This window comes from Callorhinus ursinus, unplaced genomic scaffold (assembly GCF_003265705.2).
Source record: "Callorhinus ursinus isolate GAN/ISIS: 27379988/994484 unplaced genomic scaffold, GSC_fseal_2.0 scaffold3, whole genome shotgun sequence".
Lineage (NCBI taxonomy): Eukaryota > Metazoa > Chordata > Mammalia > Carnivora > Otariidae > Callorhinus > Callorhinus ursinus.
The window spans coordinates 32,918,027-32,937,294 of NW_027397065.1; the positions used below are offsets into that span (position 1 = coordinate 32,918,027).

The 19,268-nt window shown below is 33.7% G+C and overlaps 1 protein-coding gene across 8 annotated transcripts in view; it reads right to left on the bottom strand.

Moving 5' to 3' along the window:
- The window catches only part of RANBP17 (RAN binding protein 17), a 324,967-nt gene that overhangs the window by 238,197 nt on the left and 67,502 nt on the right, over positions 1 to 19,268 (bottom strand). For all 8 annotated transcript variants that reach the window (XR_012377245.1, XR_012377247.1, XM_073890032.1 and 5 more), the window contains one exon: positions 14,240 to 14,375. Coding sequence is in view for 6 of the 8 variants with exons in the window: in XM_073890032.1 (XP_073746133.1) it covers positions 14,240 to 14,375 (136 nt within the window). In the remaining 2 variants the exon portion in view is untranslated. The remainder of the gene's footprint in view (positions 1 to 14,239; positions 14,376 to 19,268) is intronic.

The following is a 19,268-nucleotide window of genomic DNA, read 5'->3' on the forward strand; positions in this document are numbered from 1 at the left end:
AGACAAGACAAGAAGCCCCAATGACCTCCCACCTGTCCCCATCTGGACTGGTTGCTCTCTACACTAGAGGCACAGATGTCATCCTAGAGCTTCCATTTGCCATCAAGTTGGAAATTTCCTTTGCTTCTCTCCTGTGTTGGATTCCCTGATTCTCAGATCCCATGCCTTCCTTCCTCTTTCTGGATTTACTCTCTTAATTTGGTGGTACACAGCCTCTAGCCGCTTCCTGGTAAAGGATATAGGGGAAGTAAAATTTGAGGCTCTGTCTGTCTGAAAATGTCTTTATTCTACCTTCATACTTGTTTAACTTTGGTTTATAAAATTTCAAGTTGGAATTCATTATTTCCCCCAAAAAACGTGAGGGCGTTGTTTCACTGTCTTCCATTTCTAGTGCTGCAACTGAAAAGGACAATATAATTTTCATTCCTAATACTTTAAATGTGACCTGTTTCATCTCTCTGGAAGCTTTTGGGATCTTCTCTTTTACTCTCCCTGATGGTTTGAGTTTCTAATTATGTGCCTGAATATGGATCTTCTTTCACTCACTTTGTTGGACCCCTGCATAGTCCTTTTCAATATGAAACCTCTTATAAAACAAGAAATTTTCTAGTACTCATTCATATTCTCTTACTAGCACTCTTATTAATCCACTGTTGGGCTTCTTAGATTGACTGTCTAATTTTTCTATTTTTTTTTCTTATATTGTCCATTTTTATTTTAACTTTCTGGGTGGTATTTGCTACTTTATCTTCCAAATTGTGTACTAAGATTTAATTTATGCTATCATGTCTTAAATTTCAAAGAGTTCTTTCTTCTCTGAATTATCCTCTTTATGGAATCCTGGTCTTGTTCTATGGTTGCAATATTATTTTGTTTTGCTCCAATTTCTTGTTTGTTTTTCTCTCTGATTTTCATTTAAGAGGCTTTCTTCAAAAGGCGGGCAGTTGTCAACTATCTGTTCACTTCTGAGAATGAGTCACTCAAGACTCTTTGTTCGCAATAGGGTTTATTACCTAGTAAACTTTACTGTAGGTTCATTCTGTAGGCTGATTTTTAAACTGGTGATCCCACATACCTGTATTTATGGGACTCTCTTAAATATGTTTCTTACGGGGCGCCTGGGTGGCTCAGTTGGTTAAGCGACTGCCTTCACCTCAGGTCATGATCCTGGAGTCCCTGGATCGAGTCCCGCATGGGGCTTCCTGCTCAGCAGGGAGTCTGCTTCTCTCTCTGACCTTCTTCCCTCTCGTGCTCTCTATCTCTCATTCTCTCTCTCAAATAAATAAATAAAATCTCTAAAAAAAAAAAAATATAAGTCAGCTAAACCTTAAAAAAAAAAAATATGTTTCTTACTCCTAAAAGCTTTTCACCAATCTCCTGCTTTGGAGTTTTAAGCCCAGCTAACAGTGTTAGGATAGCAAGAGTTGGGAAGTGTCTAGGAGGATTTTCAGTCCAGTGTCTCATCACATTTGCATCCCAGGCTGTCCAAACTTCCATGAAAAAAAAACACAAAAAAACGTCCTGTGTCCTGCAAGAACTAGGGAGAAGTCTCTAGCTGTGCTGGAGTAGCTAGGAGCCATCAGAACCGAACTAATCCAAATACATATTTCAAATCAGTTCTCCTATTTCCAGCCACACCCTGAGCCCTAGTCTTCAAGGTATCTAGTATCTCCAAGTTCTGAGCTTTTCCAGGGTTCTTAGTGCAAACTGTCTGCCTAATTATTGCCTTCTTCCACTCAAGCACGTGAGATTCAGCTCTTTCAGTTATATTAAGCCAAACACAACTTACATATCTGGTTGCTAGCTTCTCTCCCATTTTTTTCCTTGTAAGTATATATATGTATTTTTTTTTTATTCCTTCACTGTCATTACAGTAGGTTTCCAAGGTGTGGAGGAGGATAAACGTGAATATTCAATTTGCTATGTTTAAGAAGAGTGACTATCATTATTTGTTTTGTAGATTAAAAATTCCAAATATAGTAAAAGGAATAAAATATAATAATAAACATTCATGCAAACCCACCATGCAGACTAAGAAATAAAACATTACAGATACAAGTAAAGTCTTTTGTACCTTTTTCTCTAATCCCATGCTTCTGCTCAGAGATGACTTTTATCCTGAATTCAGCTTTTAACCAATCTCATGTACATCTTTATATTTTTACTATATAAAGAATTCATGAACATATATTATTCTTAACATATTTGATAGGAGTATCATATTATATATATATCCTTCAACAATGTTTTTCATACAACAGTATAGAAGCTTTTTTGGATTTAGCCAAAAATGAGTGTAGTTTAGATCATTCATTTTCACTGCTGTACAGAATCCCATTGTATGACTATACAAAAATCTATTTATCCATTCCCCTGCCAATGGGCAAGTTTCCTTTTATTTTTGCAATTACACGTCAGGCTTCTATAAATAACCTTTTGTAAAAAAAAAATCATATTGAGGTATAACACACATAAAGTGCATAAATCAGAATTATGTGAGCTCAGTGAATTTTTACTTATGTATATACTCACAGAACCCCCATCAAGAGAAAAATATTTCCAGCTCCTCAGAAAGCTCCTCTGCTCACTTCTGCAGTGAATATACTCTCCCTCCCCAAAGGTTACCACCAGTCTGACTTTCATCACCATAGTTTTGACTATCATTAAATTGTTAAGTAGAATCATAAAGTATATACACTTTATGTCTAACTTTTCATTCATCATCATGGCAAATTGATTAGCATAAATACATCCAAATATTTGCATGTAGCATGTTTTCTTTTCCTTTTCTTTTACAGCCATCGAGTATTTACATTGCATGACTAGACACTAATTTATCCATTCAACTGTTGACGGACATGGGTTTCCAGTTCTTAGACGTTATAAATGAAGCTGCTATGAATATTCTTGTACATGTCACTTGGTGGATATATAAATTTGTTTCTTTACCTACGTGTAAAGCTGATGAGTTATAGGGTAGGTTATGTTTAGCTTTAGCAGATATTACCAAAGAGTTTTCCAAAATGGTTACATCAATTTACACTCCCACCAGCAAGGTATGATAGTTTTATTAATTCCATATCATCATCAAGGCTTGGTTTCATCAGTCTTTTTCATTTTTAGCCATCATGGCAGGTGTGTAATAGTAATTCACTTGAGTATTAATTAATATTTCTCTGATAATTAGCAAAGCATCTTTTTGTGATTATTGGCCATTTAAATGTCATCTTTCGATGAGCTTATTTAAATTTTTTCCCCATTTTAAAAGTGAGCTTTGTCTTTTTTTTTTTTTTTTTGGTAATAGCTAAGACACCTATTATATGATTCACACATTTAAAGTACACAATTCAATGGTTTTTAGTATATTCACAGATATTTGCAACCATCATCACAATCAATTCTAGAATATTTTCAACACCATAAAAAAAAAACCCTTACTAGGAAACCAATAATCTACTTTTGTTTCTACGGATTTGCCTATTCTGGAAATTTCGTATCAATGAAATCACACAATATTTGTTCTTTGGCTCCTGGTTTCCCTCACTCGGCATAATGTTGTCAAGAATCACCTATGTTGTACCATGTATCAATATTTCATTCCTTTTTATTACTGAATAATATTCCATTTTGGGATATACCACTTTTTATTTATTCCTCAGTTGATGGACATTTGGATTTTTTCTACTTCATGGTATTAGGAATAATGCTTCTGTGAACAGTTGTGTAAAATTTTTATGTGGATGTGTGTTTTCATTTCCCTTTGGTATATACACTGGAGTTATTGGATCACATAGTAACTGTGTTTAACTTTTTGAAGAACTTCCAGACTGCTTTCCAAACTGGTTGTACCATTTGCACATGCTCACCCTATAGTGTATGAAGGTCTAATTTCTCCACGTCCTCACCAATATTATTATCTGTATTTATGATTATATTAAACCTAGGGGCTGTGAAGTGGTATCTTGTTGTAATAATGACATGAATTTTCCTGAATTACAGTGATTTAATCTCTCATGATTTATAGTGGTGTCAAACATCTCTTCATGTGCCTGCTAGCCATCTGTGTGTCTTCTTTGGAGAAATGTCTATTCAAATCCTTTGTCCATTTCTAAATTGGGTTACTTATCTTTTTATTATAGAGTTGTAAGAGCTCTTTATAAATTTTGATACAAGTTCCTTTCATATAAATGATCCGCATGTATTTTCTACAAATCTGTGGGTTGTGTTTTCATTTTCTTGATGGTGTTATTTGAAGCACAGAAGTTTTTAATTTTAATGAAGTCCAATTTATCTCTTTTTGCCTTTGGCTGCTTGTGCTTTCAGTGTTGTATTGAAGAAACCATGACCCAATCCGAAGTCATGCAGATTTACTTTTATGTTTCTTTCTAAGAATTTCATAGTTTTAACTCTTATATTTAAGTCTGGTTCATTTTGAATTAGGGTTCCAACCTCATTCTTTTGCATGTGGATATCCTGTTGTCCTAGCACCATTTGTTGAAAAGATTACTTTTTCTCCACTGGCTTGTCTTGGCATCTCTGTCAAAAATAAACTGCAAATGTGAGGGTTTATACCTGGACTCTCTCAATTCTATTTCGCTGACCTGTATGTCTATCCTTATGCAGTACCACACTGTCTTGATTACTGTTGCTTTGTAGGAAGTTGTGAAATTGGGAAGGGAGTGTTCCTCTTTTCAAGATTGTTTTGGCTATTCTCGGTCCTTTGAATTCTCATATGAATTTTAAGATAAGCTTGCCAACTCCTGCAAACTAAGACAACTAAGATTCTTATAAAGATTGTGCTGAAGCTATAGATCAATCTGTGGAGTACTGCCATCTTAATAGTCTTTTTTTTTTTTTTTTTTAAAGATTCACGTATTTATTTTAGAGAGAAAGCGGGGAGGGGCAGAGGGAGAGACAGAGAAGCAGACTCCCTGCTGAGGGCTCAAGCACGACCCTGAGATCAAGACCTGGGCCAAAAGAGTCTGATGCTCAACCAACTGAGCCACCCAGGTACCCCAATAGTAAGTCTTCTGATTCATGACCATGGGATATCGTTCCATTTATTAGGTTTTCTTTTATTTACTCCAACAATGATTTGTAGTTTCCAGTTTATAAGTTCTGTACTTCTTTTGTTAAATTTATTCTCAAGTATTTAATTTTTTGATGCTATTGTAAATAAAATGTTTGATTCACAGGTTGTTTATTGCAAGTGTATAGAAACTCAAATGATTTTTTTATACTGATCATCTATTCTGCAAACCTACCAATTTTTAAAATTAGTTCTAATAGTATTTTAGGTGATTCTTAAGATTTTCTATATTATTCAAGATCATGCCAGCTGTGAACAGGGATTGTTTTACTTCATCTCTTCCAATCTAGGTGCCTTTATTTAATTTTTATTGTCTAATATCCCTGACCAGAACCTCTAGTACAATGTTTGATAGAATAGACATCCCTGTCTTGCTCTTGATCAGAGGAAAGTATTTATAAATCATTAGATTCAGTTAGCCTGTATTTTTAAAATTTTTTTTGTATCTATATTCGTAAGAAGTATTGGTGAGTACGTTTTTATTTTTTGTAATTATATGGTCTTGATATAAACTTGGTATAAACTGGCCTCACAGAATGAGTTGGGAAGTGTCCCCTCCTCTCCCACTTTTTGAAAGCATTTATAAAGAATTGGTATTTATTCTTTGAATGTCTGGTAGAAATCACTAGGCAATCTATCTGGGCCCAGGCTCTTCTTTGTGGGTAGTCTGATGACTAATTCAATCTCTTTAGTTGTCATACTTTTATTCACATTTCTATATTCTCTTATATAGTTTATATTTTTATGCAAACTTTTCCTTTCCATCTAAGTTATCTAACTCACTGGCATTCAAATGTTCGTAATATTCCATTATAATCATCTTCAATTTCTGTAAGGTCAATAGTAATGTCCTCTATTTTCATGCCTGATTATAGTACTCTCTTTTTTGTCAATGTAGCTAAAGGTATGTCAATTTCATTTTATTTTTTTTTTTTTTACAAAGAACCAAGTTTGGATTTCACTGACTTTTGCTATTGTTTTCAAAGTTCTATTTCATTAATTTCTACTCTAATCTTTATAATATCCTCCCTTCTGTTTGCTTTAGGTTTAGTTTCTTCTTATTTTTCCAGTCTGTTAAGGTAGAAGGTTCGGCTATTTACCTAAGATATTTCTTTATTTTTAAAGTAGGTGTTTATAGCTATAAATTTACCCCTAAATACTGCTTTAGCTAAATTTTGTGAGTTTTGTATGTTGTGTCATTTTCTTTCATCTGAAATTATTACCTAATTTCCCTTGTGATTTCTTCTTTGACTCATTGGTTATTTAGAAGTGCGTTGTTTAATTCCCACATACTTATGGTTTCCTCACATGTTTCTGTTATTGATTTCTATGCATTCCATAGTGATTAGAGAACATACTTTGTGCTATTTCAATTCTTCTAAACTTATTGAGTCTTGTTTTATGATTGAGCCTATGGTCTATTCTGGGCAATGTTCTGTGAGTACTTGATAAGAATGCATATTCTGGGGGCACCTGGGTGACTCAGTCAAGTGTCTGCCTTCGGCTCAGGTCATGACCCAGGGTCTGGAATTGAGTCCCATGTCAGGCTCTCAGCTCAGTGAGGAGCCTGCTTCTCCCTCTACGTCTGCCTGCTGCTCCCCCTGCTTGTGCGTGCTGTCAAATAAATAAAATCTTAAAAAAAAAAGAATGCATATTCCGCTGTTGCTGGGTGTAGTGTTCTATAGTCGTCTATGGTCTAGTTGGTTTATAGAGTTGTTCAAGTCTACAACTTCCTTAAAGACCTTCTGCCTAGTTGTTCTATCCATTATTAAAACTAGGGCATTTAAGTCTTCAACTATTATTGTTATTTCTGTCAGCTTTTGTTTCATATATTTTGGGCTTCTACTGTTAGGTACATATATGTTTATAACTGCTGTATCTTCCTCATGGGTTAACCCTTTTATCATTATAAAATGTTCCTGTTTATCCTTTTATCATTATAAAATGTTCCGTTTATCCTTGTGGCATTTTTTGTTTTAAAGTCTACTTTGTTTGGTATTAGTATAGCCACTCCAGCTTTTTAATGGTTGCTGTCTATGTGATATATCTTTTGCCATCCTTTTACTTTCAACCTATTTGTATTCTTAAATTTAAAATGTGCACTCTATAGATAGATAGCATGTGCAACATTATTTTTTTAAAAATTCAATCTAATAATCTCTGCTATTGGTTGGGTTACACAACCCAGTCTAAATTTAATGTTATTATTTACACTGTTAGATCTATGTCCCTCATTTCTGTCACTTTTTTTCTCTAGCCTTCCTGTGCTGCTTCTACATTAAATGAATATGTTCTAGTGTAACATTTTAATAACTTTAATAATTTTTTTTACTATATATTTTTTAGTTACTTTCTGGGTAGTTTCCCTAGGACTCACCATATTCATCTTATCAGAATCTACCTCAGATTTATACTAACTTAATTCCAAAAGATAAAGAAATGTTATTCCTATATAGCTCTATTCCTTTTTCTCCCTTTCTGTAATATTATTGTTATTATATGATAAAATACATTACATCTTTATATATTATAAATCCAACAATAAATCATGATAATTATTTCTTCATTTAATTTTACATCTTTTAATGAAGTTGAGAGAAAGAGAGCAAAAACATATGTCTAAAGTGTCTGTTATATCAGCTTTCTTATTTACCATTTCTGGTTCTTTTTTATTGGTTCTTGTGGATTTGAGCTGCCATCTTGTGTCATTTCCTTAGCCCCCAACTTTGCTCCACTTATCTTCTTTATGCTGTTATTGGCAAATATATTACATATTACATATGTTATATGCCATCAGTACAGTGTATATGTGCATAAAATACGTAATTGCCTTATACAATTGCTTTTTAAATCAGTTAAGAGAAAAAGTACTGTATTTTATAATTGTTTAATTACCTTCACTGACCATAATAAGGAGCTTATTTTATATATAATTGAGTGTTGTTTTTTCATGTGGATTTATCTCAGGTGACTTGCTTTCAGCTTAAAGTACTTCCATTAGTATTTCTTAGAAGGCAGCTTTGAAAGCAATGAATTCTCTGTTTTTGTTTGCCTGGTAATGTCTTTTATTTTCCAAGACAGTTTTGCTGGACAGGGAATTCTTGGTTACCGGTTCAGCACTTTGACCATGTCGTCCAACTGTCTTCCTACCTCTGCTGTTTCTAAAGACTAATCAGCTGTTAATCTAATTGGTGTCCCCTTGCATGTAATGAGTAGTTTTCTTTTTCTTTAAGTTTTTATTCAACACTTCCATACATCACCCAGTGCTCATCACAAGTGCATTCTTTAATCCCCATCACCTATTTAACCTATCCCCCCACCTTCCTCCCTTCTGGTAACTGATGATATTTTTTCTCTTGCTGCTATCAACATTTTCTCTTTATCTTTACTATGATGTGTTTTTAATGTGGACCTTTGTTGTACTTCTTTGATGTGCAATGTTTTTCATCAAATGTGATAAGTTTTAAGCCATTATTGCTCTATTTATTTATTTTTTTAAAGATTTGTTTATTTGAGAGAGAATGCACGCAAGGGAGTGGGGGAGGGGCAGAGGGAGAGGAGAGAATCTCAAGCAGATTCCCCGCTGAGCATGGAGCCCATCTCAGGGCTTGATCTCAGAACTCAGAGATCACTATCTGAGCTGAAGGCAGATGCTTAAGACACTATCCTCAAGTTTGTTAACTTTTTCTTCTGTCAGTTTAAATATACTGTTGAGGCCTTCTAGTGAACTTTTCATTTTTAATTATTGTACTTTTCAACTACAGAATTTCTATTTTTTCTATTTTTAATAATTACTATCTCTATTGAAATTCTCTATTTGATGACATATTGTTATCATACCTTACTTTACTTAACATATCTTAACAATATTGAGTCTTCCAATTCATAAATATGATACATGTCTATTTATTTAGGCCTCATTTCATTTCTTTCAATGACGTTTTACATTTTTCACCTAGTCCAAGATATATGTATTTTCAACTTTCCAAAATATTGCTAAACTATTTTGCAAAAACATTTTACTGGTTTGGATTCCACTAGAAGTGTATAGGAGTATTTCCTATTTTACTTCCTCACAAATACATGCTTTCATCAGACTTTTTAACTGTCTCCAGCTAACAGGTATGATATGGTATCTCACCTAAGTCCATGAAAGGACGAACATTTTTTCATGTTGATTAGAAACTATGATTTCCTCTTTCATAAATTGTTTATTCATATCTTTGGCCCATTTTTCTATTAGGCTGTTTTTCTCTTATTGATTCACAGAAATTGTTTATATAACTGAATATTGATTCCCTTAAGGTAAGTATAGGGTCTTATCCTATCTCTAGCTTGTCTTTTTATTTTGTTTATTGTGTATTTTGAGCTGCAGAAATTTTTATTTTTAATATGAGTAGAATTAATCAACCTTTGCATTTAGAGTTTGGGCTTTTTTAGGCCTTAAAAAAAAAAAATCCTTCCTATCCCTAAATCACAATCTCCTGCTTTTCACACTAAGATTCACTGACTAACTTAGATTTGATTTTTGTATGCTGTGAAATAATAATCCAAATTTTTACATAGATATAACCAAAAGTCTAGCATCCTTTATGTAACAGTCTGACTTTTCCTTATTTATATACCATTTCAATATCTAAGTGGGGGTAAATTTTATTATTTTTCATTTGCCCACCTTCCTCTTTAATTACAAACTTAGTGGAGAGATGGACCATCCCATTTGCCATTTATCCCTGGTCTTAATATGCAGTGGTTACTTATTAATATTCATTGGATAATAAGTAGGAATAGGCAAGAGGGAAAGAAGTGTAGCACACACAAAACAGGTCACATAGTAGAATGCAGTGTCAAAAGAAAAGGTTGCAAAGGTAGGAAAAACCTGACCATAATAAGGAGCTTATCTGATACATAATGAGAAACCAGTAAGAATTTCAAGCAGAGAAATTCTGCAAATTTTAAAGTCTGACAAAAACAAGCATTGAGACAACATACGGCAACACATACTGTGCTGGGAGAGGGAGAAAAAACTATCCAAACACTTAGGAGGGCAACTTGATAATATCTTGTAAAGTTGAAGATATGTAGTCTACAGCCCACCAATTCCACTCCCAGTATTTACCTTCAAGACACTCATACACATGAATGAGGAAAAGGTATTAGGATGTTTACTGCAGGATTTTCTATAATCTTTAAAACTGGAAACAATCTAACATATATTAACAGAAAAACGAGTATGTAATGGCAGAGTAATATATTGTAATACCATTCAATAACTAAAATAAATTAGGACTGTATGTATCACCATGAATAAATCTCAAAAATAATGTTGATCAAAAACGGCAAGTTTCTGCATACTAATTTTCTATAAAGTTAACAGTGCTATGTTTTGTTATAAATACACAGAAACGTGGGAATAGAAGAAAATCATGCATGAAAATAACACTAAATTTAGGATAATGGTTACTTTGGGGGCAGAATCAGAGCAAGAACAGGCCATTAATGTTTCATTTAAAAATATACAGATCTGAAGCAAATACAGCAAAGCATTCAGATCTGACAAAGCTGTATGGTGGGTGTATGAATGTTCCTTACATTATTCTCTCTGGTTTTCTACTGAAGAAAAGATGACTTTGGTGGCAGTATGGAAAATGGAATGAAGTGGGGAAAAGGCAAAAAAGGAAACAAAGAGGACAGTCAGAAGACTTTTGAAGTCCAGTGAGAAATGACAAGCAGTAGCAATAAGGATAAAACCTGAGGGCCTGAGAAAAGAGTGAAGCTGAGAGAGATTAAGAAAATAAAATCAGCAAGATTAGGTGACAGATCAGATATAAGAAGTAAGAACAAAGTAGAAATTTTGGGTTCACAGTCATTCCTCCTCAAAACTGGACAATAGGTGGAATGGGTTTCAGGAGATTAAGTAAGACCTACTGAGACTGAAAGACCTGTTTAATATTAAAGATCCAACAGGAGGCAATGCAGCAAAGTGATCAGCAACACAGGCTCTGTTATCAGGTATCCTGGGTTCAAATCCAGATTCAACCACTTAAACACATTAATTAACCATTCCAAACCTCAGTTTCCAAATCTGTAAGAAGGGGTGGGTAGAGTGTTAATAAAAACAACTATTCCCACCGGTCTCTGTGAGGTGAAATTAGATGCCTGTCAAGTGCTATGTGAAATCCTGGACACAGACTATTTCTTCAATAAATGCCTACAGCTACCATTTATGACTCTTCCTTCTCATTTATAGCACAAACTTCTATTTTATACATCACTTAGGATTCCTCAATGATTCCACCTGGGTTCCTCAAGCACTTATGCATATGTAAAAATTTGCTTAAAGATGCTTAGCAGTATACCTTCTTTAAAATTTCACTAAAGTCAGCATCATTTTCCAACTCAAGAACATAGCCTTTATCACATGAATGTATTATGCATGAGATCTAGGCCCAAAACCTATGGAATTCTACTAAATAAATACATTCAACCATTATCTAGCAGAAAGCATATGAGCAATATGCCGGGCACTTGGAAGTGATAATAAAAAAGGCAGAGACAGTCCTAACCCAAATTATAGTCAATATATGTTTTGCTAACAAACAATTACAATGCAGGGTAATAATGCTAAAATAGGGTGCTAGAGAACGCAGAGAAAAAGGAACTCTTCCAGAATTTAAGGAGGTCATCCTAAAGGATGGGGTATCTGATGTGAAAGATAAAGCAGGAGTCAGGAGAGTAAGGCAGGTGGAAATTTGATTTAAAATAAATAATGTTCTAGGCAGAGGAAACATTTTGTCCAAAGACCCAGAATCGGCAGAGAAAATAAACTGTTGAAGGAGCTGAAAAAAGTTTAGTACACATAAAGTATGCAGTACAAGTATGAAGGACTGAACATGAAACTGGTGACATACGTAGAAAAAAGACTGGGAAGAACTTTGTAAGCCATGCTCTGTATGATTGAATTAAATGAGATAATGCTTAAGAGTGTTTAGTACAGTTCCTGATAAAAAAAATAAGTGCACACTAAATATTTTTTGCCTACTAGTATCTAACACTCTCCCCTTTTTTCGCCACAATTTGGAATGTGACAATATACTCACCCCCAAAAAAATATTTTCCATCTGGTCTTCCTTAGTTGGTTGCCAGAAAACTAGTTGTAGAGAACTTAATAAATGTCTTAGATGGTCTGTTTCATTTGTAAAATGGGAACCATAATACCAACTTTGAAAAAGCAAAACAACAAAATAATACCAACCTTGCAGGGTTACTGTAAGGACTAGAAGGAGTGTGAAGAGTTCCTAGAGGAGTGCCAGGGCACGTTATCAAGGACCCCCCCAAAAACCTCCTCGAGGCTCCTATAAAGGCAAATTGGCAGACAAGCCAGAGAAAAGGAAAGCAGAAAGCTCTGGCTTCCCTTTAGGACTGTGCAGCAGGAATGCCTTAGAAATAAAGTCACTGTAGGACTAAATACTCTTTGAAAAAAACAGCATTAGGTGCATACACCAAAAATGTTAAATTATAATGAAAGAATCAATACCAGTCTGATGATATGTTCATTTTTTCCTAATATGTAAGCTCTTTCAAAAAAGAAAAACTGACCTTCTATAATTTACTTTTTTCCACAATTACTTTGTATTAAAAGATATATAAATATGTCTGTATTTTTCTGTGACCTGTTTCTTGATATCTAAAACTCCCATATATATTTTTTCTTCTTTTTTTAATACAAATAAAAATTTTGGAAAAAAAATTGCTAAATCCCATTGATGTGAACAACTAGTGTCATTTTACATATCATTTTCCAAGTATTTTAAATACAATTAATATGAAGGCTTTTCACTCCATGTTGTACTATTCTGATTTAAGACCCAAACCAAACAAATATTGGATTAGTAATGTCTGAAGAGTATTCACTTTTGTGAAAGCAAAATATCAAACTCTCTGAGTACATTTAAAATAAGACAATTTATCATAATTCGATTTATTCTCAGCCTTCAAGTAACACAACTGGGATTTTAGAAAGAGGTACCCTGTATAAATTTCATATCATGTAATTTTTGTCTGACTCTAATGTGTCTTACTATCAAACTAAAACATTTATTTCTACTTACTCCTTTTTCTCCCTAATGGTCTCGTTCAATGGCACCTAAATTCTAAGAAAATTTTATTGAAATGGCAATAAAATATCACAATATATTTGACAAAGGACGCATCAAGCTATATCATTTTCTTAAAAAGCAAAGATAAACTAAAGGATGATATTAACAAAATCAAACAAAAATTTTTCCCACTATTATACAACTATTATGAACAGAAAATCATAAACGTATTGAAGGTTATGCTAAATTTCCCATGGGGAAAAAAAGCACAGTTCAATATAAAAAGCTTATTCTAAATATTTCAAGTAAGAAATCCTTCAATGTTACTAACAGAAGCTATAAATCCAAAGGAGATAAGACTATCCTTAGGACTTCTTACAGAGAAGGCTTGGAAAGAGTTACTATTTCAGAAGAAGAAAACTTCATAGATCTTACTCAGTGTCATAAGTACTACTAAATATCCGGTTAGGGTTCACATAAATGCCCTCACTAATCCCTCATTATGTCTTAAGGTCAATTCATCTAAATTTGTTGATGCTAAACTTTCAATCATCATACTACGAGTGTCCTCTATGTTAAGGTGATTTAACTGTGGTCTCTCAAAGACATGTCTAGCTCTCCAGGTCCTCATCAGTTATCATGTAAAACTGCCAAGCAATGAGTGAAAAATTTACTGGAAACCACAAAAATAAGTGCCCAAAAAATCCCAGAACTCCTAAAAGAGTAAATCTTTTGTTTTAAACCTTGAAAAAAATATAGGGCAAAATCTATTAAAGTGTTTAAAATAATCTTAATTATTTAATGACTAGCCACATAAAAAATATTCACTAACTCTGCCAATCTTCAAAGAAAATGGTAAATCTAGACATAAAACAAGCAAATTAATCTCACGTTGCCTTCAGTGCCAATTAATCAATCGATTTCAATTGATCAATTAAATTTCTTAGGTAGAAATTACCTAAATATATCATTCAGCTTAAAGCTACTATTTGTGAACATCTCTCTTCATTTTCGGTAACATTTTTAAAAAAAATCTCTAGTAAAAACCTACCTTTGAGGTTCTTTGAAGTTGATCACCAACATACGTTTTACGAAACTGATCCAAGAACCACAGAATTGCAAGCTCTATTTTCTCATTAGAACACTGAGGCAATCCGGTATCCATTAAAGATATAAGCTGAAAAACTCTTTTCATGAAGGAGAAAAAAAGCTTCAGTAAAAGTTCTTGGAGAAACAACATTAAAACATTTATTGTCAGTGTAATATAATATATAATCACTGTAAAATGTCGAAAAATACAAAAGCATATAAAGGTAATATTTTTAAAAACATCTGAAATCTTACTACTAAGAGAGTACTATGAGATACTACAATTTGGTCTAAGTCCCTAATTCCTTCTAGTCTTTTTCCTAAGACATACACATATGTGTACATACACAGAAACCTACAAGGACATACTTATTATTTCATTAAAAATTTATATATAAATACATGACATATACATATAAATATTATGCATATATATAAGTAAATACCTATAACTCTATATAACATATACAGATATAAATTAATATATCTATATAAAATTTTGGTAAAAGAAAAATGATATTGAATGTATAGTTTTGTATTTTACTTTTTCAATAAACCTTATGTTTTTATATAATTATATATTTGGGGGTCATATTTTCAATGAAAAATAAAAATTTTATCTGGAATAATTTACAAGGTGATCTTAATAAAATCAAGTATTTTTAATACAAGTACACAACTATTATTACCAGATAATCATAAATTAACTGAAGGTTAAGTCAAATTTCCTAGAGGAAAAAATGTAATTCAATATAATGAAAAGCTCAGTCTAGAGTTTTCAAAAGAGAAATCCTTGTATTACCTATTTTCATTAAAAATTTCCAGTGGATGGCTGCCAAGTGCCTGATGTTAACAAAATCAGCTTATTAGAATCATCTTTTTTAAAGGCCAAGATGTAGAGGTTGTTGAGGACCAGCACCTTTTTCTTCTTTTTTCTAACTGCACAAAGGCAGCTATGTCTAGCCCCGACCTGTACACTTCCTTCCGTGCATGCACACAGGAACATATACATATGCTGTTAACAGTTTATATGTCCTTCTAGAGATTTTTTTAAATGTATATACAGGCAAATATGACTATATATTCTCCTCCCAACTCCTTTCAACATATGGAACATACTATACTTATGATTCCAAACCTAGCTTTTTCCATTTAACTATCTTACAGATCTCTCCATGTCAGCCATTAAGAACTTCCTTATTCTCTATTGCAGTTGTTTAACATTTTATTACATGAATATACCATTATATTTTCAAACATTCTCCTACACATGGGCATGGCTTAAAATTTTTTGCTGTTGCAAAAATGCTGCAATTAACCATCTTGTACACATCATTTTCACACATGTAATTATAACACACACTTCTAAAAGTAAAACCACTAGTTTAAAGAACATAAATTTGTATACTGTTGATCCTATTAATAAATTGCTCTCCATAGAAATTGAAACAATTTATATTCTTATCATCAATCTATAAGTGTCTATATACACTCAGATAATTCAGATGAGAAACTCTAAAATTCATTGAAATCTGAAAAATGGCATCTCAGTGCAGTTTTATTTTGCATTCTTTCATGTATGTGAGGTTTAAATTTTTCCATGTTTTTAAGGCATATATATGTCCTTGTCTGTGACATATTTGTCCATATCCTTTGCCAATTCTTCCTACTGGGTTGTCTTTTTATTATTGATTTCTACAAATTCTTTATGTATTAGAAAACTGAGTCCTTTGCCTTTGATTCAGCTGTAAATATTTTTCCTCAGTTTTCATTTGTCTCTTGACTTTGATTATGGTGTTTTTTAATGCTACGGAGAAGTTTTGTTATATAAAATTTTCACTCATTTTTTTAAGATTTATTTATTTCTTTTAGAGAGAGAACACATGAGTGGGGGGTGAGTGCAGAGGGAGAGAATCTTCAAGCAGACCCCCCGCTAAGTGCAGAGCCAGACTTGGGGCTCAATCTCACCACCCACAAAATCATGATCTGAGCCAAAACCAAGAGTTCAATGCTTAACCGACTGAGCCACCTGGGCACTCCTTTCATCAATTTTTTAAATGGATTATGCATACTAACAAGGTCTTAGCTAAATCTGAGGTTTTTTTTTTTTTTTTTTTTTTTTTACATTTACCTCTCTGACACATTTGAACTTATCTTGAACACATTTTGTGAGGTATGGATCAACATTTTTTCCCATTTTCCCCATTTTAGCCAGGTGCTTCAACACCATTTCTTTCTTATATAGTCTATCTTTTACTCACCATTTCAACCAAATCCCTTATCATATACACTGGGTTCATTTATGCATTCAGATTACTTTACTGGACCTTGTGTTCTATTCCAGCGATCAGTCCCAATAAATATATCTTGATCAATTATCTTTTTCATATTATTTAATATTTTTCCAAAACATTATTTTTAATGGATATAAAATATTAAAGACTATCTCAAAATTTAAGCATCTCATTCTGAATGTAAATTCATATTTCAGGGAAATATAACTATTGCCCTCTTCCCTACTTCCAAAGAATTCTACAGAGTGTTTTAGGTTATAGTGTATGAACTTTTAAAAAGTTGGGACTTGTGGGATGCCTGGATGGCTGAGTCAGTTAAGCGTCTGACTGTTGGTTTCTGGGATAAGCTCAGGTTATGATCTTGGGGTCCTGGGATTGAGCCCCAAGTCAGGTTCTGAACTCAGAGGGAAATCTGCTTGTCCCTCTCACTCCCCCTCTGCTCCTCCTTGCACTCCCTTTGTCAAAATAAATAAATAAATAACAATCTTTAAGAAATAATGAAAAAAAAAGGAAAAAAGTTGGTACTTGTTGCCAAAGTGTTATGAAATAATATGTTGAAAACCATTTTATGGTTATGATTTCCTATATTATTTAAAAGTAACCTTCATTTACCAAATATCTTTAATACCATTAAAATTTATGAAGGGAAACTTACTGAAGAACAAATTTAAGAATTAGATTACTGTAGCCAGGTTGCTAGAGTTTTTTTTTCCCTAAGATGTGTCTGTTCTATAATTTTGAGAGGAGTGACAAAGCTGACTTTCAGTCTGGGTATTTCTGAATTAGCAGATAGTTGGAGTAATTTTTAAATAAATAGATATATGCCTCAAACTATGTCTAGATCCAGGTGATATTTCACGTGACTTAAATAGATATATCTTTTTTTTTTTAATTCTTTACTGAGTGGGACCTCCCTTTTCCTACTCTAGCTCTTTGTTGATTCTATGTACTTGCTCCTTTACTTTTATTTCCTTTTTATAACATACATTTCAAAACCCTAGGAAGATGTGAAACCAGAAGACAGTTTGTTGGGATGCCTTTATAACTCAAGTGAAGCTGGTGATTTGCATTTGCCTAAGAGGAAATGGCATCCCAGCAGGAAAGCAGGAAAGAGTCCCCAGCAGGGTCCAGGATCCATTTGTCAAAGAAGTTTTGGTAGCTGTACAAGAAGTTCAGCTGTAACAGCCTAACATCCAAATAATCATGGCTTAAACAATATAGATATTTATTTCTCTCTCAGGCAAATATCTAAGACAGCGCTCTAGGACTAGCTAGTGGTCCACGGGTGTGCCAGAGAATCAGGTGCCTTTCATCGTGTTGTTATACTTGCCTCCATTCACACAATCACTTTCTGGTTGATGATGGGTACTTCAGATCCACCCATTTTGTCCATGTCTTGCACATACCACATCTGCCTAGAACACAATCACTTAACCACACCTAGCTGCAAGAGAGTCTAGTAAATCTAGTCTTTATTCAGGTAGCCACATGCCTGGCAAAAGAATCAGGTATTCTATTACTTCAAAAGAAGGGAGGAAGAGACACTGTACAGCTAGTAGTCTCTGCCACAGTGCCCTTCAAAGATCTGTGGCCACCTTGAAAAGTACTTAAGACCAAAGCTTGTATTGCATATATAATATTCACTTTCAGTTTCAATTTATTGTCCTACATTTTTTTCACTTCGTTAAATTATTTTTGGTAAAGAGCACAGAGGGAATAAAAAGACAAATACATCATTAAATAATGTGGTCCAAGTATAAGCACACCATTTCAAATTCAAAGAAATGGATTTTGGATACTCAGTTGTTTATATTCCCCTACCTATCCAAATAAATAAGTATTCATTCGGTCAACAAATATTTGAGGGCCTACTATATGGCAGGTGTGCATTAGAAGTCCAGAATATAACAGTGAACAAGATATAGACATTCCCAGTCCTCCAGATATCTATAGTCTATACAGGGAAAGACATAAAACTAGCCATTAAAATAAAGAATGACAAATGCTAGAATAAACAATACAAAGAAATTAGCGAAGATTCATAATATTCTAGGATGGAACAGGGCAAAGAAAGAGTGTGTTAAGAGAAAGGAGAAAGCCTAACTAGAGAGGGAAGAAAAAGCATGGCTCATATAAGGGCTGAAAAAAGTTAAATGGCTATAAAGCAATCAGCGGCAGGAGATGAGGCTAATGAGACAGGCAGGAGCCAGATCATGAAGAACCTGATGAGCCATGTTGATTTTAATCCCAATAGCAATGGAAAGCATTACAGAGTTTGAGCAAAGCACTGACATAATCAGATCTGTACTTCAGAAAGCCAGAGAGGAAGCAAGGTATCTATTTAAAACTGCAGCATGAACCCCTATGAAAGATGATAGGAGCTAAAATGGCAGGGGAGATAGAAACAACTTGACTAACTGGCCTAACTAGAAGGTAGAACTGACAGGATTTGAAGATGAAGACTACATGGATGTTGGAGAGAGATAAAAGGAAAAGTTAAGGATAACTCCTGGGATGCAGGCTTAGACAAATGAGTGGACGGTGATGAAACACGTGAAGAGAGTCAGGGGTGGAAGGGGAAGGAAGAGAGGAGTTTAGTTTTAGTTACTGAATTGAAGACATATGTGGAACAGAACATGTAAGTGAAACAGTTCAACACGTATCTGGAAGTCAGAAGACAAGAACTACTAAACAGAG